The sequence below is a fragment of the Culex pipiens genome, chromosome 1, assembly GCF_016801865.2.
Source record: "Culex pipiens pallens isolate TS chromosome 1, TS_CPP_V2, whole genome shotgun sequence".
In the NCBI taxonomy this organism is placed as follows: Eukaryota; Metazoa; Arthropoda; class Insecta; order Diptera; family Culicidae; genus Culex; species Culex pipiens.
The window spans coordinates 18530167-18554102 of NC_068937.1; the positions used below are offsets into that span (position 1 = coordinate 18530167).

Here is a 23936-nt window from a genome sequence, read left to right on the forward strand (position 1 = left end):
ATCCGTCAATTATTAAATTTTGAGGGAGGGTAGTGGATGGTTTGTTTGTTGTTTTGTTTTTTTAGAGAAATGCATGCTTGCAATGTGAGACCAATACGCTTATAATCATATTTTACACAAAATTACGAGGTCCATGAAGTGTGTTTTATAGAATAATACCCTTTACAATTTAATTGGTTCACAGACATAAGAGATCATTTTCTTGTTATTCCAATAGTTGAAAATTTTAATAAAACTAGAAAACAAAATAAAACTTTTAAATTTTCCAACAATATCCTTTGTTTGAAAAGAAACAAAAAAAGAGTCTTTAGCATGCTTGTCTATGCTTCGGATCATGAAAACTAATAACCCTTCAAAGTTGGGCTACTGGACTTGATCTGGTCTCATAATCGGCTCATAATACATAAACATAACCAACCTCAATCCAAATCGAATCAAGTTAACCCGGGCATGGTCTTCGGGTCTATAGGACCCAGTAGCACTATAAAAGTAATTGTAACTTTTTACCAAAAACACCTAGAGATCTGAAATTTTGTGACTTTGTGTATCTTACTAAGACACACATTCTGGCCAAAAATGAACTTCCGGTGGCCACCGGAAGTGCCCACCAAAAAAAAACTGACACCAATGGTATTCCGGGTCTATAGGACCCAGAAATGTTTTCAGCTGCCAAAATTCGAGATTGTAACCGATTTTGGATGTCTTGACCGCAAATGAAAGGCTAGGATGTCTACTTTCTGAATCCGACCGGCAGAACCGGGTTTGGACACCGTGGCCACCAGGAACCTGCTATAACCGAAAAAAGTCCTTTTTGAGGCCCCTACTTTGAGGACCTGTATCTCCGAAACGATTGCACATAGCAGGTTGCTTCCGGTTGCATTCGACAGGTAATAACCTGAATTTTAAGCCCCAGAAAAAATAATTGGTCCATAGTGGCCACCGGTTCCGGTAACCCGGAACTTCCGGAAAACTTGATTTTTGCAGTTTTTGACATAAAACCGTCACACAGACCAGTATTTTGAAACGGATTATTTTGCAAATCATTGCAGAAGGATACTACATACTACCCCTGACTGTTTGGTATCGGTTCTGGCCAACTCTGACCAATCCAGAACCGGTTCCAAGGTACCACTAAAACGGTTCCAATAATTGTCACGCTAGAAACCCGTCATGTTGCATATCAAACTTCATGAAATTGCATGTTATGACCATCTGAGGTCATGCCGATGTCCTCTGACACAACCTGGTCACTCCGGAACCGGTCACCAGTGGCCACTGAGGGACACTATCGGAATATGCAATGAACCCTATCATCCGACATATCAAACTTCATGAAATTGAAAGTTATGACCATCTGAGGTCATGCCGATGTCCTCTGACCCATCCTGGTCACTCCGGAACCGGGTACCGGTGGCCACTGGGGGACACTATCGGAATATGCAATGAACCCTATCATCCGACATATCAAACTTCATGAAATTGAAAGTTATGACCATCTGAGGTCATGCCGATGTCCTCTGACACAACCTGGTCACTCCGGAACCGGTTACCGGTGGCCACTGGGGGACACTATCGGAATATGCATAAACCCTATCATCCGACGTATCACACTTCATGAAATTGAAAGTTATGACCATCTGAGGTCATGCCGATGTCCTCTGACACAACCTGGTCACTTCGGAACCAGTTACCGGTGGCCACTGGGGGACACTATCGGAATATGCATAAACCCTATCATCCGACGTATCAAACTTCATGAAATTGAAAGTTATGACCATCTGAGGTCATGCTGATGTCCCCTGACCCAACCTGGTCACTCCGGAACCGGTCACCGGTGGCCACTGAGGGACACTATCGGAATATGCAATGAACCCTATCATCCGACGTATCAAACTTCATGAAATTGAAAGTTATGACCATCTGAGGTCATGCCGATGTCCCCTGACACAACCTGGTCACTCCGGAATCGGTTACCGGTGGCCACTGAGGGACACTATCGAAATATGCAATGAACCCTATCATCCGACGTATCAAACTTCATGAAATTGCAAGTTATGACCATCTGAGGTCATGCCGATGTCTTATTACCTAACCTGATCACTCCGGAACCGGTGGCCACTTGGGGACACTATCGGAATATGCAATGAACCCTGTCATCCGACGTATCAAACTTCATGAAATTGAACATTCTTACCATCTGAGGTCATGCTAACGTCCTTTGAGCTTATCTGGTCACTCCAGAATCGGTTACCGTTGGCCACTTGGTGACACTCTCTGAATATGTAGTAAACCCTATCATCCGACGTATCAAACTTCATGAAATTGAAAGTTATGACCATCTGAGGTCATGCTAACGTTCTTTGAACTTATCTGGCCACTTCGGAATCGGTTTCCGATGGCCACTTGGGGACACTTGTGGAATATGCTAGAAACCCTATCATCCGAAATATCAAACTTCATAGAATTGAAAATTATTACTATCCAAGGTTATGCCGACTTCAACTAACCTTACCTGATCAATCTGGAACCGGTTACCTATGGCCACTGAGGGCCACTCCGGGACCGGTTACCAGTGGCTTTTGGGGAACATTATCGTAATATGCAATGACGGCATATCGAACAACATGAAATTGAACAATATTACATCTAAGGTAATTACGCTAACATCCCCTAACTCTATCTGGCTTTTGGAATCGGTTACCGGTGGCAACTGGTGTACACTTGTGGAATATGCGGAATAGAAACCCTATCGCCCGACATATCAAACTTCATGAGGCCGTCTTTCTCTCAAACCGAGTGTTGCCGAGATTTGGGTGCAGAAACTCTTTCATCTAACCGTTGATTTTGATATTTCAGAAATTATAGACACGCAAAAATCGGTATTTTCTCGGATAGCTAAGCTGCACTATTGGCGTTAAAATCCTCTAAATGCGAATCCAAACATGTTTGGAACTTGCTACTCGGCATGTTGTTTTGGGTACCAGGATACTGCGGCATTGAAGGCATTGAAATGGCTGATGAACTTGCCAGACTAGGCTTATCAAACATATTCGTGGATCCCGAGCCGTTCCTTGGAATCTCAAAAAGTGCCGTGAAGCAAGAAATAACTAATTCGTCACTTGTGTGCTATCTATCTCCTATCTTTTAACAGCAGACGTGTTACAAGATAGCACAAGTGACGAATTGAGGACAATCGCAAATTGCTTCAATCTGGGGCGAGATGCGTGGATTGAGACAAGCGTAAACTTTTATCACTCCAAGTCCTTCAATTACCAAGAAACATCTTGGCTTAAACCATAGGGAACTACAAATACTCGCAGGGCTTCTATCAGGACATTGTCCTGATATATATCACCTGCACAAAATCGGCATGGGGCCTAACAACCTCTGTCGTTTTTTATAACTGAGCTAGAAAGCTCGGCACATTTACTCTGCCGGATAGATGGATAAACAATGTCTGCAAAATAACCCCTCGTCTACCGATCCCATGGATAGGAGTAATTTGTAGTATGGACTGTAATCAGGGTACTTACAAAAGATAGCCTTCTTAGGTGGTCGCACAAATGCCCAAATGTGATTTTTTTTTTGATATTGATAGCCAGATTAAAAACTATAGTAATGAGAAAATGGTGAAAGATTTTGTGTCAAAAATATGTGTAATATTACATCAGGATTTGGATAATTTTTATCAGTTTCTGGTAAATTTTCATTAGGTTCACATTTTTACACATTTTTTAGGTAAAATTACTCAAAAAAGTGGTTATACAAATTTTCAACATTCCAAAATTCACATATTTTTTGCTGTGCGATATAGAAGGATACAGATGTTGGCATAACCTGGGATAGTAATAATTATCAATTCTATGAAGTTTGATATGTCGGATGATAGGGTTCTAGCATATTCCACAAGTGTCCGCAAGTGGCCATCGTAAACCGATTCCGAAGTGACCAGATAAGTTCAAAGGACGTTAGCATGACCTCAGATGGTAAGAATGTTCAATTTCATGAAGTTTGATACGTCGGATGATAGGGTTTATTACATAATCAGAGAGTGTCACCAAGTGGCCACGGGTAACCGGTTCCGGAATGACCAGGTTGGGTCAGAGGACATCATCTTGATCCCAGATGATCATAACTTTCAATTTCATGAAGTTTGACACGTCGGATGATAGGGTTTATGCATATTCCGATAGTGTCCCCCAGTGGCCACCGGTACCCGGTTCCGGAGTGACCAGGATGGGTCAGAGGACATCGGCATGACCTCAGATGGTCATAACTTTCAATTTCATGAAGTATGATATGTCGGATGATAGGGTTCATTGCATATTCCGATAGTGTCCCTCAGTGGCCACTGGTGACCGGTTCCGGAGTGACCAGGTTGGGTCAGAGGACATCGGCATGACCTCAGATGGTCATAACATGCAATTTCATGAAGTTTGATATGCAACATGACGGGTTTCTAGCGTGACAATTATTGGAACCGTTTTAGTGGTACCCTGGAACCGGTTCTGGATTGGTCAGAGTTGGCCAGAACCGATACCAAACAGTCAGGGGTAGTATGTAGTATCCTTCTGCAATGATTTGCAAAATAATCCGTTTCAAAATACTGGTCTGTGTGACGGTTTTATGTCAAAAACTGCAAAAATCAAGTTTTCCGGAAGTTCCGGGTTACCGGAACCGGTGGCCACTATGGACCAATTATTTTTTCTGGGGCTTAAAATTCAGGTTATTACCTGTCGAATGCAACCGGAAGCAACCTGCTATGTGCAATCGTTTCGGAGATACAGGTCCTCAAAGTAGGGGCCTCCAAAATGACTTTTTTCGGTTATAGCAGGTTCCCGGTGGCCACGGTGTCCAAACCCGGTTCTGCCGGTCGGATTCAGAAAGTAGACATCATAGCCTTTCATTTGCGGTCAAGACATCCAAAATCGGTTACAATCTCGAATTTTGGCAGCTGAAAACATTTCTGGGTCCTATAGACCCGGAATACCATTCGTGTACAGTCGTGCCTCGGTTTAGCACCGCATATGGGGGATGCAAAACCGAGGCGTGCATAACCGAGGTACAGAGCTTATGGGATTTTGGCTATATGGGAGACATTGGCTTTAATCGTACGAAAAATCATGCAAACATCAAAAAATTATAGTGTTTTGGAATCGGGATGATGTCAGCTATCCATTAAAATTATAATTTCATGAAAGTTTTCACAAAAATACGTATTTTTCCTGTATTTTGAAAATGCATATTTTTTCTCTAAAGAAACCAAAAATATATTGTTATTGCAATATGGGTATCAAATGATCAGATTTTTTTCATACATTTTGGATGTAATAATAACATTTTTAGAAAATACTAAATTTTTTTACAAAACTATGTTTTTTTCGAAAAAAATACTCAAAATTTCAATTTTTACAATATGGGTATCAAACGATCGGGATTTTTTTATACATTTCGAATGTAATAAAATTTATTTTTGAAAATACTCCAAATTTTCTCAAAATTACGTATTTTCGAAAAAAAAATACTCAAAATTTCAATTTTTACAATATGGGTATCAAACGATCGGGATTTTTTCATACATTTCGAATGTAATAACAACATTTTTTGAAAATACTCCAAATTTTCACAAAACTACGTATTTTCGAAAAAAATACTCAAAATTTCAATTTTTACAATATGGGTATGAAACGAGCGGGATTTTTTCATACATTTCGAATGTTATTAAAACATTTTTTGAAAATACTCAAAATTTTCACAAAACTACGTATTTTCGAAAAAAATATTTAAAATTTTAATTTTTACAATATGGGTATCAAACGATAATAATATAATAATATAACAATAACCGCAATAATTGTTTTTTTTTGAAAATACGAAATTTTGTGAAAATTTTGAGTATTTTCTAAAAATGTTGTTATTACATTCAAAATGTTTGAAAAAATCCCGATCGTTTGATACCCATATTGTAAAAATTAAAATTTTGAGTATTTTTTCGAAAATGCGTAGTTTTGTGAAAATTTGGAGTATTTTCACAAACAATGTTATTACATTCGAAATGTATGAAAAAATCCTGATCGTTTGATACCCACATTGTAAAAACGGAAATTTTGAGTTTTTTTCGAAAATACGTAGTTTTGTGAAAAATTTGAGTATTTTCTAAAAATGTTGTTATTACATTCGAAATGTATGAAAAAATCCCGATCGTTTAATACCTATGTTGTAAAAATTGAAATTTTGAGTATTTTTTCGTAAAAACGTAGTTTTGTGAAAATTTGGAGTATTTTCTAAAAATGTTGTTATTACATCCAAAATGTATGAAAAAAACCTGATCATTTGATACCCATATTGCAATAACAATATATTTTTGGATTTTTTAGTGAAAGAAAAATACATTTTCGAAATACAGGAAAAATACGTATTTTTGTGAAAATTTTCATGAAATAATAATTTTAATGGATAACTGACAGCATCCCGATTCCAAAACACTATAATTTTTTGATGTTTGCATGATTATTCATAGAATTATAGCCAATGTCTCCCATATAGCCAAAATCCCATAAGCTCTGTGCTTCAGTTAAGCACTGGGCCGTGCTTAACCGAGGCAGCTGAACGGTGCAAAACCGGGGCAGTGCAAAACCGAGGCGTGCAAAACCGAGGCATGGCTGTATGTAGAAAACGAAGACCATGGCCAGGTTAACAAACAAAAATTTCCACGCTTGGAGGTCTCCCTCCGCTCTACCTGCCTGCATCAATGAATTTCGTTTCCAGCTTCATTCATCTTCCGTTTGCTATTGATGCTGGTTCCATTTAAAAGCTGATGCTTTTTATTGTGCTGTAACTTGTTTTGATTTTTTACTACGATTTTCGCGATGGTTCTTCAAATCTCATCAACAACAAAAAATAGCGCCAACTCGACTGCACCAAGTCCAAGTTCGGGGTCGGTAATGCAACCATGTGTGATTCCAGCGATGTCGGTCGAAGACCAGAAGTGAGAAATGGTCTTGGGAGATGGTTGTCGAACCGGTGTTAATGGACTGGACTATGTGGTGGCCCTTGTTCACTTAAAAAAAAATGATAATTTAAACTAATTATATACGACATTAAATTACAGATTTTGCAAACTCGCGATGACCTTCCCAAAGCTGTTTTGTTGTGATAACCTATTGTAAATTCAAAAACCACCATTTGTGCCTAACGAGTGCCGTATAATCGAACCTATTTCTCAAAACTATGCAAATTTTCCCCCTTCTGACAGATGTTTCCAATCGCTTCCTCGCGAGGCCATAATCATTTGTCATCCTCATTCGCACGCGCGCGTTTGGATATGGGCTAAAATTTTAAAATTATACACCGAAATTTATTGCCCACCATTCCCGTTTTGCTTGCTGCAGCAGTAACGATCCAAGTAGCCAAGTTCTGAGGTCACACTGCGAAAGCGATCCCCCTGTGACAGGATGGGACCAACGTGACAAAAGAGCGAAGGTAGGCAAATGTCACCGCGCACTATGGTGACAGTCCCCTAACCCAAAATGTTAGGTTAGGGGACGTTGCTTTGTAACAATATTTATTTCTTCGCTGCTAATCTGTTTCCATTGAGAGAGTGAGTGAGACACGATGACCGGGGTGACATTAATGGGCAAATTTACTGAACTCTGGAATGACAGCTGGGAGAAAGAGAGAGGGGGAGAAGAGGGCGATTGATGTAATTTTGCAGATGCAGCCAACATTCGATAGAATATGGAAGGTCGTTAATTTGCCTAAAGTCAATTTGTTGTTTGGAAATCTCTGATTTCACCGCACACTAATCTTTACAAATGTGAGGTAATTATAAACAATCTGTGCATGGTGTGGTATGAAAAGAGTCGGAGAATGTAAATTTGCGTCGTTTAAATATTTGCAAAATTTTACTGAAATTTTTTACACTAAATATGTTTCTGTTTAATCTTAAAAATCGTTTATGCAGATCGTCATTTAAAAATTCGTAGATTTTCAATTCGGCAATGAATGATACTTGAATTAACGAATTGATTAAAAAAGTGCCCCTTGATCGTTTCATGTAAAATCAAACACTAACTTCTGGTCACACGAAATGACTCTAATCAATGAACGAATAACGTCATGATTCGAAATCCGGACACTTAGTAGCAGATCATTTTTGTTATAGCTGACAAAAAATCATGTAATATGTTGGAAATGAAGAATTATCATCAGGATGTAGTATTAACAGTCAGTTTTAAGAGAATGCATGCAAAATATGTCTTTTCTAACAATTTTTCATCAGAATTTGAAAATTAAAATGACTTGTTGAGCTTCGAATCCCGGACACTAATAAAAGCTGATTCGAAATCCGGACACTTTTGCTTCGAATTCCGGACACTCGATTTTGCTAATGAATCGCACAAATTTGGACTGAAATGTTAGTGAATGGCATTCTTTAGGTCTCAAATAAGCTGTTAACATCAAAATAATCGATATTTTATAAAAAAATTTGCTTGAATTTAAGGAAATCAAAACCATAAATTTCTGCTTTGCCTTCCCGGTGCTTCGGACGCCTATGAAATATTTCACGTGAAATGTTTCGCATTTTTGGTAATCTGATAATTTTATTTTGTTTAATTGTTTTGACATTAACTACAAAAAAACGCACACATACAACACATAGACTTTCAAATTGTTTGAAAACAAAACTAGCTTCTGACCCTATTCTTTTTAGCTGTCACTTTTTTACGCCCCGTCATCCTCGGTCATCGATTCAGCTGATTTTGCGATTTTTTGCCCTTATCAATATTCATGATAATCCGGCTGATTGGCGCGCGGAATCTGCCGCACAAAATCCCGAAGATCTAGCCCAAGGTCAATGTTACTACACGCCGGCCAAACCTGTCTGGCTACAAAACATCTTTCAAATAAAAAACAATTCAATTATTCATGACGCGCGCGGTCATTCATCCGTTTGCGACGGGGTTTTTGAACGAAATTATGTAATTGGGAATGCAAATCTTTGCGGGGTTGAATTTTGAAAAAAAAAAAGACGCGACGAAGAACTGCGCTGTTGAGGGTTAATTTAATTGGGTTGCGTGTCAACGGCTTTACGATAAGGTCAAACAGGTGTTGAACAGAGATTTTTATATTACATTTATAATTTATTTGAAGAAAATCGCATTATAAAAATTATTATTTTATTTTTTAGCAATATTTTAAATTATTTTTATACTGCATGTAAAACTAATATTTTTTTCCAAAAATATATGTTTCTATTGATACCCTCTAAAAAACATTTCTACAATCAGCAAGAGCCAACTTGATCAATTGACGTCATTTGACACATGCAGCCTCATGTTGAAAAACAACTTTTGCAAATTGATTGGATTAACCTTTCAAAAAAAGGTTCGATTTCTAATTTTATGCAAACAAAATTGCACTGAAAAAAGTAGAAAATACTGATTATTTTTATTTTTAAACCCTCTAGAAAACTTTAAGAAAATGTTGATAATTGTAAAAAATGCATTATAAATAAAATTTTCATCACTCAAAAACAATACAAATTTCCATGACGGCTACAAATGTCACACCCAAAAACACAATCAAAGAATAAAAATGCGTGTAATTTTCACACCATGATTGCACTTTCGAGCTCCTTTACACACTTTGACGTCATCGTTGGCTTTTGTTTGCAAACATTGTCGTTTGCCTTCGTTCTCATGCCCAAGTTGCTCTAAATTAAGGGGGAGGCTGCAGATTTGCGATAGACGTCATTTGAGGCTTACTTTTTTGATAATGTGATGGATTCACCTTACAGTGTCATACAATTTAAATCTTAATTAAATAATTCTAAAATTATTTTGTATGCAAATTTATTAATTCAAGATTGAATTCAAAGTTTTTATTAGGAATAATTGTATTCAAATTTTTTTTATAAAATAAATGTTAAAAATATAAGACGAAATGATTTTTTAGCAATCAGATTTTGAAAAAAAAAAGAAAAATAAATAGAAATTGATTAAAAATAATCATATAAAATTCTAGAACTTAGAACTTAGTTAAATCTGAAAGAATTTCACTAAACTTTTGTTTTTCCTACTTCTTTCAACAAAACAAAGCAGATAACATCACGACATCAAATTCACCCAACTGGTCAGCTCGTCACGATTTCCACCTCCACGAAATAAAAAAAAAACCTCGCAAATTTTGGTTATGTTTTGAAGGTTGCAGCCGTTGCCGTTGCCGTTTGGCGCCCCAACATAGTTGCTTCTTCTTCTCAATTTAATTCACCTATCGCTCTTCTATGCTGAAGACGTCGCGGTTTTTTGGCGGGTTTCATCTGTCCAATATCGGACCGCGATCGCCAGTTCCGACTGACAAGTCGAAGAGCGCGCGCGCGCCGATTTTTTTTTAGTAACGGTTAGTTGGTCGGTATCTTAGTTGTTGGGTGTTGATAATACATTGAGATCGATTAGTGAAGTGCTAATTGAAATCTCCAGTGAAGTGAGCTGAGAAGAGTTTTACATGCATCAAGAATTGAGGTTATGCAACGTGGGTGACATGTGACATTGTGATTTGTTCTAAACGGAAAATCTTAAAAAGTGATCAGAAAATCCCAAATATGAAATCGCTAGTGAGTGTCGACCTGCTGGATGTCCACCTGGTGGCAGCGAAGATCGCAAATCTGCTCAGCGTGCTGTCGCCGGTCACTACGATCATTCTGGTGATGATCGTTGGAGCGTATGTCACCTACCGGAAGCGACAAGCAAAGCTGGAGTACCACATCAACAAGCTGCCGGGACCTTACAGTCTGCCACTGATTGGGAACGGACTGCAGGTCAGCCTGGGCAGCAAGGATGGTGAGTGGAATGTGGGGAAATCAGTTTATTTCTGCGATTAGAAATGTTTTTTTATTTGTGCGACATTAAAATACAGAGCGGATTCGTTAATTCGAATTTCGCTACTTCAAATGTCCGCTAATTCTAATGCTCGCTAATTCGAACGTATTCGAATTAAAAAGCACTCAACCGTCAAAACAAGTTGTCAAACTGATGTTAAAGTTTCAACCCCATGGTTCGTCAATTTCCGAACACGTAGTTTCAAGCATTTGACAGCTGTCGGTCGTTCCAATTAGCGAAATCGGATTCGCTTATTCGAATGCAGTTCCATTCGAATTAGCGAACTCGCTCTGTATGTTCAAAATATTGTTCTTAAAAATAAAATTATTAAATCAAAATCACTTTAAAAAGAAATTGTGACTTTATTCAAATAAGCTACTCTTCAAATATTTGAAAAAAAATCAATTTATGAAATTTGAGTTTCAGAAAAATAGTGCGTTTTGGAGTCTTCGGAAGACTTTTTGCAAATGGAAAAAATTAGGGTGATTCGTTAAAACTATCATTTTAGAAATATTTTACGAGACTGAAAAAATGTGTTCGGAGCCCTTTGAGAGTTTTGAATACATGCGCTTATAGTTTCCAAAAAAAAAATAGTATGAATAGTTAGATTTTCTGCAACACCCTAATCGTGAATATTGATTCAATTTAATTCATTCAATGTAAGAATTAAATAAACCCTATTTTTTAATTTTTTAATAAGTTTTTATTTCGATTTATTTTAATTTTAACTGAGCATTTTAATATTCGAAAATCTGTACCTTGAGAAAAGAATTTGTAGGTTATGTTTAACGTTGAGTGTTCAGTAAACCGTAATTTATTATTTTCGAGTTTATGTACATAGTACTTTTAAGGCGACTAAAAATCCTTTTTTTACATATGTTGGTATAAAACTAGGTACCGGCGTCATGGGTTTTAGAAAAAAGGTGATTCTAGAGAATAAAACCCGTAAAATATTGTCAAGCAAATTATCAAAAATCATTTTTTTTAAACGCTTTGTTTTATGTTGTTTTAGAATGTTGTATGCTTTTGATTTTTTTTCGAAAAATATTCAGTTTTTGCAATTTGTAAATATCCCCTGCAAAAAATATTTCCGGAACGCTGAGACAATAGTCTTTTTTTAACGTTGCACAGTGATCCAGGTCGCAAAATTAAGTAGAAAATTGATTTTCCGAAAAATGGTGAAGTTTTGGAGCATTGTTGTCTTCAGAAGTGTTGTTGCAAATGGTAACAGGCAACTTTTGGTTTAGTTGAAAATTAAGGTGGTTTACGATAAGGGTGATTTTGAAATTTTTGGGATTTTTTTGTCTTTTCTAATCTAAATCTAATCTAATCTAATCGAACACAAGCGCAGCCAGTCCGAAGAAAGCATCCTGGAAGAACTTGTGGTAAGATTACGCCTCAAGTCCTTTCTTGTCAATATTAATGATTACAGTACATCCGAGTTACCCCGAAAATGTATAGCAAAAATTAAAGCGGCCAGGCCTACTGCGTTGCATTAACCGCAGAGACAGATTATGTGAACGGATCACATTTCACAGAATCATCAGGGGAGGAAGGATGCGTGGACATACCGTACCAAACGCTCCGTATCAGTTGTGGTGTGGTGTGTAAATTTGGCAGATAATAATATTTAGGGGCGGGGGGGAGGGGTAGGAAATGAGGATAGGAGAAAGGGAAGGTGGGAAAGGGATAATATGGATATATCATTTGATCAACAGAATATAATATTAAATAAGGAAAAAAAATCATCTATCAAATAATGATAGATAAAATGGATCGATCTCACCAAAACAAGATTCAACAACTCCAGCAGGATTTGAACTTATCATCAAATGCCACTTGAATCGTAGTTCTTCTAAGATTCTGGACTTGAACAGGACTACAGTAAAGTAGCGGGCAGCAACAATAAAGGTTTCAGTTCTTCCAGCAGCAATCCTGGTACTGCTCGACCGGCAGCAAAGGCATAAGACGCCGCAAGTTGGTACTGATCACGACACGATGCATTTAGTCTGCTACTGCTGGCCGGATTGGTAGATTGGGATAGGAGCATGCTGACCACTTCATAAAGTGCTCCAGCTGTTACTGATCCTGCCTTTTTGTTCGTGTAATCGTCACCCCCATGATTTGGGATTTTTTTGTCTTTTAAAAAGTTTTTGGACTTGCCAATCCAAGCAACTTTGTCGAAGACACCCAAATTTTATCTTGCAATCTACGCCTTCTACGACCAAATTTAGAGAAAGCATCTGAGCAAACCTTAAAAAAATCAGTTTTTGAACGCAGCAATTCAGGGTTAAGTTTTGAGGAAAGTGACCATTTTTGGTCATATTTTTTGACACTTATTAGCTCAATTCTGAGGGCAGATTCAGATTCAGCGGGCAATTTACATAGGAAAACATGTAGTTGGACACTTTTAGAATTTCGTTAGGGTGGTACCAAAAACTTGTCCCTTGAAAATTAGACTTTTTCAAATGAAAATATCTCGAGTTTAAAGAAAAATACTCCTGAGATTTTTTCAGCATTTGTAGTGCTAAATCTCCTCTTTCGAATGCAACCTGGCGCTTTAGTCTGCGCTTTTTCGGGATATTTAAATTTTAAATTTGCATCTTTTTAACCTTTAAATGGCTGTTACTTTTGGCCCTTAAGTCCAAATTGGCTTTTCAAAAAATGAAATGTTGGTTTTTTAGAGCTCTTAAAGTGCCCTCAACATCACTTTTCTCTAAAACTTAACCTAGAATTGCTACGTTGAAAAAAACGTATTTTTGAGGGTTTGCTCAGATGCTTTATCTAAATTAGATCGTTGAAGGCGTAGATAGCGAGAAGCGAGATAAATGTTTGGTGTATTGGACAAAGTTGTTTGGATTGGCATGCCCAATAACTTTCTAGAAGACTAAAAGAATACCAAATATATTCCTGAAAGTTAGATTTTCTAAATCACCTAATCATGAACCATCCTAATTTTCAACCAAACCAAAAGTTGGTAACGCCATTTGCAACAACTCTCCAGAAGACTTCAAAATTTCACCAATTTTCCACTTAATTTTGCGATTGTTGATTGGACTAGTATTATACTGGCTTGGATTTAGTGAAAAATGAGTGTTTCTCAGTGTCATTTAACTATGGCTCACTTTGAACTTGCGATATCTCGAAATTTCAATGTCAAAATATGAACGAACGATTTTGAATTTGAATTTGAATTTATTTTCTTTTTTTAAGGCAGGAAAAGCCACCAAAGCAGTGGCACCAAAAACCTACTTCTTTTTGTAAACACATAATACAAAACATAAATACATGAGTAACAAAATACAAATAACACGGCTGGACCCAGAGCTCCATCTTCGCGAGGAGCTCGGTTGGCTCAATGTCAAAATATGAAAATTTTGTGAAATTTTCTGTTGACAAAATATAAATTTCAAAAACAAGTTTAACCTTTTGGAAAAGACTTAAAACTTGGCTTGATTTTGAAGTATCGAAATTATTTTTTGGAAAAGATCAAACAAATTTACAAAAGTTTCTTCTCATAACCCTGAAAATTGAACAATTATAATTTTTCAATTCCAAAATTTCCAAAACTTCTCGATTTAAAAAATGAGGTCTAAAATAAACGAGAAAAATATGTTTTCAAAAATTTAAGCTTATCGTATCTCAGGACAAAACAGTCTGATCGACGTCAAAAAATTAAAATTATTGGAAATTTATTTACATTTAAAAAAAATCTCAGATTGAATTTTTTTTTCTCAAATTGTAACAATATACATTTCTCAAAATAAATACCCAAAATGCATATAACTTGCAATCAATGCGCTTAATCAAAAAATCATTTATATGGCATTGAACATAATTTTTAAATTTTGTCAAATATATTCGATTTTTTTCCAAAACTTATTTATTTTTTCTAAAAAGCAAATTTTTAGATAGTATACATTTTATGAAAAAAGAATTTACTGTCAAAAAAATTCCAAACAAATTCGAAAATTTAAAAACGTTTTTCTGGAATTCAACTTTTGGTGGTAAAAAGATAGATAAAAATCAGGATTATTTTTCGACACAAAATTGGTCAGAAAATCCCTCCTCAAGATAAAGAAATTCTAATATTCGCTCGTCGATTGGTACTTTTGATTCGAATTGTAGAGTTTTTTTTTAATAGGACCTTTAAAAAACCTGGTTTGTACCAGTTTTGTTGAAATTTGGCGGAGCTACAACAGTCGTCAGATGAATTTTATTCTAATGTTGCAAGTTCTTGGCGGCCACAGTGACCACATTTTGTTTTCCAGGGTTTCGGAAGAAGGATATCCTAGGCTTTCCTTTGAGATCAAAGAACGAGATTTGGTCAGAAACTGAATTTTACCTTTGAAGAAACTTTTCATTGGGATTGTCATTGGTTCTTGTTATTTAATATGTTTATTTATGCTTTAAATCTAATGTCAGATAATATCAAGGCTCTTGTCACATCTAAGGGGTTTATAAAACATTAACTAATTTGAATTTTGTTTTCAAAAAGACTTAAAATACCCCAATACCGTAAAAAGGCGTAACATTGAATCTTTATTTCTTTTTTTTTTCAATTTAATTTTATAAAACTTTACTCATTTTTATCACATCTTCTTTCAGGTCTTTTCAAAAGTTAGTTATTCTCTAGCGGGCACGACCTTTGTTCAGGAAGTCGTCTCGAAATTTATGGAAGACAGTGATTAAAAAAAAGTTAAAAATAGATTCACACTCAGATTTCTACCGATAAAATTAACACTCAGCAATAAAACATCCAAGAAGGCTATTGCTTCAATTTTGAAACGCGTGCTCAAAATCACATTCTTTTTTGAGACATGACCTACCACACTAGTCTACAGGATATTGACAAGGATTGGCGGCTCATTTTTCACTGCAAATTGTAAATTTCGAATACAATCTGCAAGGCCAGCTTCTGTCTATTTGTCCACGCACTACACTAAAATGCCTGTTATCTCGCAAAAAAATATCATCCTTGCCCGTTTGATTTCTGTGATTTAGTCGGATGGCTTTTAAAACAATTCATTCATTTTTTTTTTGACAGATTTCCTCGACCGCGTGGTAAGCGCCCAGAAGATGTACGGCCGCCGGATCGGGCTCAGCCGGGCGTGGAACGGCCCCTTTCCGTACGTGCTGATCTCCAAAGCGAGCGCCGCCGAGGTGAGTGACCCTATTGGGAAAGATGCGCTGAATAAATTTGAAGCAAAGATTAAATCGGTGCGAAAAGAGTTAAAAAATGTCGAGCATGAAAGTGCAAAATTGAGACGCTAGATAAAAGAGTTGATAGCGTCAAAGTTTTGGATTTTTTTGAATTTTATTGAAGAATTGTAGAATGCTATTGCTAAATCAAGTTTTTGAACATAACCTCAATCAATTAAATACGCAACAAAGCAACCCATACGGCCCCTTACCCGAAACCTTTTATTTTGTTTTGGTCAAGTTTTTGTTTCTTTTTTTCCTCCCCGAAAACCGGTCCACCGCACGCACGCACAGATGTCAACGAATCCGGAGAGGAAAACAACAACAAAAAACGTTACTTAATCCACCTTTAGGTGGTTGGTGCCTTCCTCACATTCATAAAGTCAATACATTCAGTAAAAATAGCAACATTCCCTTAACATGTTTAACAAATCAACTTTATTACTAATTTCTTTTGATAGGGTTCGCAGACCTTTAATTTTTCTGGCTCATCGGCAAAAAAAACCTATCCAACGATAGTTCGCATGGAAGATTGAGACAATATTTTTATCACAATATCTGAAATCCGACCTCTAAAAAGTGTATAAATAACACTTAAGTGCTAATAACTTTTGAAAGGGTTGTCAGATCCTCGATGTATTAGGCTCATTTGAAAGGTCTTTCGATTGTCTAACTAACGACAGGTCGCATGATGGACCCGGACATCATTTTTACTAAAATATCTGAGATCCGTCCTCAAAAAAGTGTATAAATAACACTTAAGTGCTAATAACTTTTGATAGGGTTATCAGATCTTCAATGTTTTGGGCTCATTGGAAAGGTCTTTTGATTATCTAACTAACGATAGGTCGCATGATGGACCCGGACATCATTTTTACTAAAATATCTGAGATCCGGCCTCCAAAAAGTGTATAAATAACACTTAAGTGCCAATAACTTTTGATAGGGTTGTCAGATCCTTGATGTTTTAGACTCATTTGAAAGGTCTTTCGATTATCTAACTAACGACAGGTCACATGATAGACCCGGACATCATTTTTACTGAAATATCTGAGATCCGGCCTCCAAAAAGTGTATAAATAACAGTTAAGTGATAATAACTTTTTATAGGGTTGTCAGGTCCTTGATGTTTTAGGCTCATTTGAAAGGTCTTTTGATTATCTAACTAACTACTGGTCGCATGATGGACCCGGACATCATTTTTACTAAAATATCTGAGATCCGGCCTCAAAAAAGTGTATAAATAACACTTAAGTGCTAATAACTTTTGATAGGGTTATCAGATCTTCAATGTTTTGGGCTCATTGGAAAGGTCTTTTTAATACCTTTCTGAAAATGTATAACATGATAGGGTTTCTTGCAAAAACCACCCTTTTTACAATCTTCAGGACATACGCCAAAATCGTTTTTTTAGCATAACTTTTGAAGTACTTAACTAAACTTGCTGATTTTAAATAGAGACCTATGGGACCCCAAGACGGATCGAATGAGACTAATAGGGTCAAAATCCGTTTATCCAGTCCGGAGATAATCGAGTGACAATTTTTTTGTCCACCCACCTACACACATCCACACAGACATTTGCTCAGAACATGATTCTGAGTCGATAGGTATACGTGAAGGTGGGTCTACAAGGTCGAATTAAGAAGTTCATTTTCCGAGTGATTTTATAGCCTTTCCTCAGTAAGGTGAGGAAGGCAAAACGTTACTTGATCCACCTTAAGGTGGTTGGTGCCTTCCTCGCATTCATGTTGTATTTTAGGTTGTGTTTATAAATTAATTCCTGTCTCGGTGGAGTCGCTGGTGGGCAGTTGGACTAACAATCCAAAGGTCGTCAGTTCGAATCCCGGGGTGGATGGAAGCTAGGGTGCAAAAAGAGGTTTGCAATTGCCTCAACAATCAAGCCTTCGGACACCTAGCTTCGAGTAGGAATCTCGCAATCGAGAACGCCAAGGCAATGCTGTAGAGTGAATAATTTGATTACAAATTAATTTAAGAGTTTTATTTATTTATTTTTTTTATTTGATTATTTATAATTATTGATTTTATCAGAACTGCAATTTTCAATTCTTTTTTTACCAACTCTCCAATATAAAGGAGAAAAGGGGGGGCTTTAATTGAATTTAAAAGTGCTAATATGCCAACATTAGGTGCACGATAGAATTGCATGCTGTCCCCCTAGTCTTAGTAAACAATGTCTCATGAGTTGTATATTTCAGTAAAAAGTTCGTGTAAATCTTTGTCGAGACAAAATGATGTATTCAGCAACATAATTAATACAGACTTTTTCCAGAAGAGACGCAGACACTGCTTAAGCAATGTGGCAACCGGGCGATACGCATGCTGCGCGACTCTCGCGCGTAAGCAAAAAGACCCGGCCTTTGAGGTTATGCAAAAATCACCCTTTTTTGTAGCTACAAAAAAACTTTTTCTTGGCATAACTTTAAAAGTACTTCACTAAACAGAATAAAATTTAATAGGGTCTTAGGGGACCCCAAAACGAACAGAATAAGGCGGATCCGGCCAAAATCGGTTCAGCCAGTTTTGAGATAATCGTGTGGAAATAAAATCATGTCTACACACATCCCCACAGACATTTGTTCAGAATTTGATTCTGAGTCGATAGGTATACGTGAAGGTATATCTAGGAGTCGTATTTAAGAAGTTCATTTTTCGAGTGATTTTATAGCCTTGCCTCAGTGAGGTGAGGAAGGCAAAAAGCATCCAAAAACATGCACGCAACCTTGACAATGCATCTCCGTCGATGTAACTCCGCCGCCGGGCCCAACGCCATCCATGCTGGATGACGTATCGGCGATTTTACCGTTTCCTTTACCCGATCGCTCGAGTTTTGGGCCTACTGCGATGCAGATCGTAGGACGGTTTTGATATGTTCAATGGTCCTATTTTGGACCTATCTGTCAAATGTTTGTGTTTGTTTTTCGGACAGAAGGTCTGATTTAGTTATCAGAAGCACATTTTACCTAAGTAGGTCAAGTTTTGATCGAATATCGCCAATTTTTGATTAAGCAACCTAAATAGCACGTGCGTCATTGTTGAGATTTAGTTGACATCTCGTGATAGCGTGATCAGTCCAATTAAAAAGGTCCCACTGATTGACAAACAAACAGTTGGACCATTCTACTAAAAACGGCCAGTTTAAAGTTCACCGGGAGATAACCGGCCACGAATGACGTAACAAAAACTCATAAAATTTGGCTTTTTGGACAGAATGTCACCACCAAACCAGTCTATGGGAAGGCACGTGTTTTGAGATGGGCTGATCAAGGTGAGGTTTTATGGGATTTTGTCGAAAATGTGCTGTGTCATTGTTGACAAACTTGTATTCAGATGCTACTCCTAGCTTATAAAGAGTTGCTTTCCAAAATTGCTAAAAAAAATGCTGAATGACCTAATGACCTAACGCCTAAATCTCTCCATTTTCTAGCCCATCCTGAGCAACCCTCGGCAGGTGGAGAAGAGCGCCGACTACGACTTCCTGAAGCCCTGGCTCGGCAATGGGCTGCTCACGTCTCCGGCCAGCATTTGGCACCCGCGACGTAAAACGCTCACGCCGGCGTTCCACTTTAAGATCCTGTCCGATTTCATCCCCATCTTCCACCGGAACGCGCTGATACTGGCCGAGAAGCTGGAGGAACAGCTTGGAAACCGGACCGGTTTCGACGTGGTCCCGTTGACCACGCTGTGCGCGCTGGACGTCTTTTGTGGTACTGATTACCTCAACTTGTATGGTAATGACCATAAAACTAACGGTTTGATCCCTTTTCAGAAACCGCCATGGGAATCCCCGTCAACGCCCAGCGCAACTCCGACTCGGAATACGTTCGAGCCCACCAGCTGTAAAACCCTCTGATCTCAAGCTCCCGATCACTGATCACTACACAATCTCTTCCTTTTGCAGGATCGGCAAGATCATCCGCAACCGCGTCCAAAAGTTCTGGCTCCAGCCGGACGCGATCTTCAAGCTGACCGACGAGTACCGCAAGCACCAGGAGTGTCTCCAAGTTCTGCACTCCTTCTCCGATCGCGTCATCCGCGATCGCCACGAATCCCTTCTCAAACGCCGTCAAACCACCGATCTCAACAACAACAACGCCGACGACGATCAACCCTTCCGCCGGAAGCAGCTGGCCTTCCTCGATCTGCTGATCGAGGGATCGCTCGATGGCAACGGGCTAACCCTGCTGGACGTCCGCGAGGAGGTGGACACGTTCGTGATCGGCGGCCACGACACGACGGCCGCGGCGATGGCCTGGCTGCTGCTCCTACTCGGAACCGACCAGACGATCCAGGATCGCTGCTTCGCCGAGATCGACCAGATCATGGGCGGCAATCGCGATCGGATGCCAACCTTGCACGAACTCAACGAGATGAAGTATCTGGAGCTGTGCCTTAAGGAAACGCTCCGACTGTACCCGAGTATCCCGATGATCGCGAGGAAGCTCGCGGAGGACGTCAAGATCCACAACCAGTACACGATCCCCGCGGGGACGAACGTTATGATCGTGGTCTACCAGCTGCACCGCGATCCCGCGGTCTTCCCCAACCCGGACAAGTTTAATCCGGATAACTTTCTGCCGGAGAACTCGGCCGGACGGCATCCGTACGCGTACATTCCGTTCAGTGCCGGTGCGAGAAACTGTATTGGGCAGAAGTTTGCGGTGTTGGAGGAGAAGACGGTGCTGTCGACTATTTTGAGGAAGTTTCGGATTGAGGCGATCGAGCGACGGGAGGATGTGAGCTTGCTGGGGGATTTGGTGCTGAGGCCACGGGATGGGTTGAGGATAAGGGTTAGTCGGAGGCTGTAGCGATAAGGTAAGTTTTATCTAGAAGATAAGTTTGATCGATGGGGGTCATTTGGAGATCATGAGAGTAAGACTTTTACAGGGTATCGAACATAATCAGATAGCGAATTGTGGCGTTTCTTTGTGGAAGAAAAGCAACACCAATGAAGTAAAGCAATTCTTAAAAGAGCAAAAGCATGTATTTCCATCGAGCACCTAATCTTGGCATATCCGCACTTAACTTGACAAACGTACGAAAATTTCCTCTATTCTAAAATAATAGTGAAAAAAATATTTTTCTACAAGCGGTAACATAACCAAACTTTTCGGCACCCTCAGCAAACATCAAATCAGTACAAATTACTGCCGGATCTTCTTCCGGATCTTTTCCGGAAAAGATTCGGCAGCAATTTTGTATGGTTTGACGTTTACTGAGGGTTCACAAAAAAGGTAAACAAATCACTTCGTGCATCAGCTAAGAGAGCGTTCTTTTATTACGCTACGCAAAAAATTGGATTTTGGCCCATTTACATTGTTTTGCTTGAGTCATTGGTTTATCCAGGTTTTTAAGCAAAGATGGCGTTCGAATGGTGAACGCCCGAAATGTCAAAATCGCGCAGTAGCACCAACATTATAAAAAAATGTGACTGTCATGCCATGGCACACTTTTTCCGTAATGTTGGTACCACTGCATGATTTTGACATTTCGGGCGTTCACCATTCAAACGCCATCTTCGCTTAAAAACCTCGATAGCCTAGTTGGCGTCCCCTTCATCAAATAACAGTTACTCATGGTCAAGATGGTCAACATGAACAAAGTTGTCAAATCCACAAAAAAATGCCAGCTGTCAAATGCTAAAATAGACGAACATCTTGAAAAGTAGCAAAGATCAATACATTAATCTTCAAAAAGTTCATTAAATGTCAAATTTTGACTGTTCTAAAAACGATAATAAAAAAATAAAAATAACTTTAGAATCGTAATATCTGTGGCAATATTTGAAAAGGGTGCAAAGCGTTTTGACAGTTGGAACGTATCCAGGTTTTTAAGCGAAGATGGCGTTCGAATGCTGAACGTCCGAAATGTCAAAATCACGCAGTGGTACCAATATTCCGAAAAAAAGTGTGCCATGGCATGACAGCCGCATTTGTTTTCTAATGTTGGTGCTACTGCGCGATTATGACATTTCGGATGTTCACCATTCGAACGCCATCTTCGCTTAAAAACCTGGATTGCTCTAGAAATAACACCAAGTCCCTGTATGTACATTATGTAAACAAACATCAAAAAAAAAATACTACAAAGCAAAGTAAACTAGATCGGGCTATTTTGAGTGAATTTTACTCAGAATTCAACAAAAATTGATTTAAATTCACCCAGACCTGAGTGAAATTTACATACATCTGATAGATGCCCTAATTACTCATTTCTCAGTAGGTTCGGGTTTCACAAAAATGGAGTGATTCGAAATGAGAGTGTTACTGCTGTATTGCTCCTTTCAAAAGATACAGCTTTCTCAAACCAATTTTAAGATGCAAAAAATACGGTAACAGTTTTATGAAAATTTTGAACATTTAAAAAAGGAGTTAATAATTTCAGCTAACATTTTACGCTAAACTTAAACGATGCTTGCGTGTATGTTTTTTTTGTGTAGAACTTGCATCAACTTGTTAACATGACATTTATAACATTGCACAGTGGTCCAGGTCGCAAAATTAAATGGAAAATGGATTTTCCGAAAAATGGTGTCGCTTAGAGCTTTGGTGTCTTCAGAAGAGTTGTTGCAAATGGAAAGGGGCAACTTTTGATTTGGTTGAAAATTAGGGGTGTTCACGATTAGGGTGATTTTGAAAATCTAACTTTTCAGGAATATTTTTGGGATTTTTTTCGTCTTCTAGAAAGCTGTTGGGCTTGCCAATTCAAGCAACTTTGTCGAAGACACCAACATTTTATCTCGTAATCTACGCCTTCTACGACCAAATTTGTAGAAAGCATCTGAGCAAACCAGTTTTTTGAACGTGGCAATTCAGGGTCAAGTTTTAGAGAAATGTGATGTTCGGGGCACTTTTAGAACTCTAAAAATGAACATTTTTTTTATTTGACATGTCAATTTGGACCTAAGGGTCAAAGTTACAGCCATTTTAAGGAAAAAAGATGCAAATTTAAAACTTAAATATCTCGAAAAGGCGCATGCCAAATTTTAAACACCAAGTTGCATTTGAAAAAGGGAAATCCAGCACTGCAAACGCTGAAAAAATCTCAGGGGTGTTTTTCATTTAACTCGAGATATCTTCATTTAAAAAAGTCTAATTTTCAAGGGGAAACCATATGGGACCAACCTAACAAAATTCGAAAATTGTCCAAAAAAAGAGCGAGCCACTCAAAGAGCCGGTTCACTAAAAAGAGCGAACGAACCATGGCTCTCAAAAAAAGAGCCACGGTTCTTTTTTGAACTCCGTCTTTTGAAAAAAAAAAAAAAAAAAACCCCATTCCAAGATGGATTAATTTTTAAACTTGTTATAAATATAATTTATTGAATTTCGAACAAATTGTAGCATAAAATTTGTTTTTAGAATTGATATATAAAATAATTGCTGATAAAAATTAATCCCAATATAGCTATGCCGCCAAAAACCACTTAAAAGTTTTCAAACTCATTTTCAGTTGCCTTCTTTTCTTCCAAAAGTAAATGATTTTCTAAACAAAATAAAAAAACTTTGCATTTTACAGCTGATCGTACATTAATGTATATCCGAAAAAAAATTGAGCATTTAAAATTGCTTAGCTTGTAAAATATTACCTAAAATCTACTAAATAGCTGAGAGACTATGAAAAAAAATAGATTATCTTGCCCAATTTAACTTCAGCGTTTATAGACTTTATCGATTAAATCAGAATGTAGAAAAGAATTCACAGAATTTGTTTTCCATATAAAATGTCAGCATTAGACCAACTTTAGCAAACATAAACGCAATTTTAAGATTAATGGCAATTTCTCCAAAATCCTAGATTTAAGTTTTGATGCCATTCAATTTTAAAATTTTCAAT

At 37.9% G+C, this 23936-nt stretch overlaps 1 protein-coding gene across 2 annotated transcripts in view; it reads left to right on the forward strand.

Annotated features, from left to right (window-relative positions):
• The window catches only part of LOC120415634 (cytochrome P450 4c3-like), a 55563-nt gene extending 34446 nt beyond the window's left edge, over nt 1–21117 (forward strand). Inside the window, exons 1-5 of one of the 2 annotated variants that reach the window (XM_039577233.2) lie at nt 10544–10841; nt 15928–16043; nt 19531–19810; nt 19873–19942; nt 20005–21117. In XM_039577233.2, coding sequence (XP_039433167.2) covers nt 10604–10841; nt 15928–16043; nt 19531–19810; nt 19873–19942; nt 20005–20911 — 1611 coding nt within the window. In that variant the 5' untranslated portion in view covers nt 10544–10603 and the 3' untranslated portion in view covers nt 20912–21117. Of the gene's footprint in view, nt 1–10543; nt 10842–15927; nt 16044–19530; nt 19811–19872; nt 19943–20004 lie in introns of those variants that run through there. The other variant, XM_052706123.1, reaches the window with a different exon arrangement.
• Nucleotides 21118–23936: the final 2819 nt, after the last annotated feature.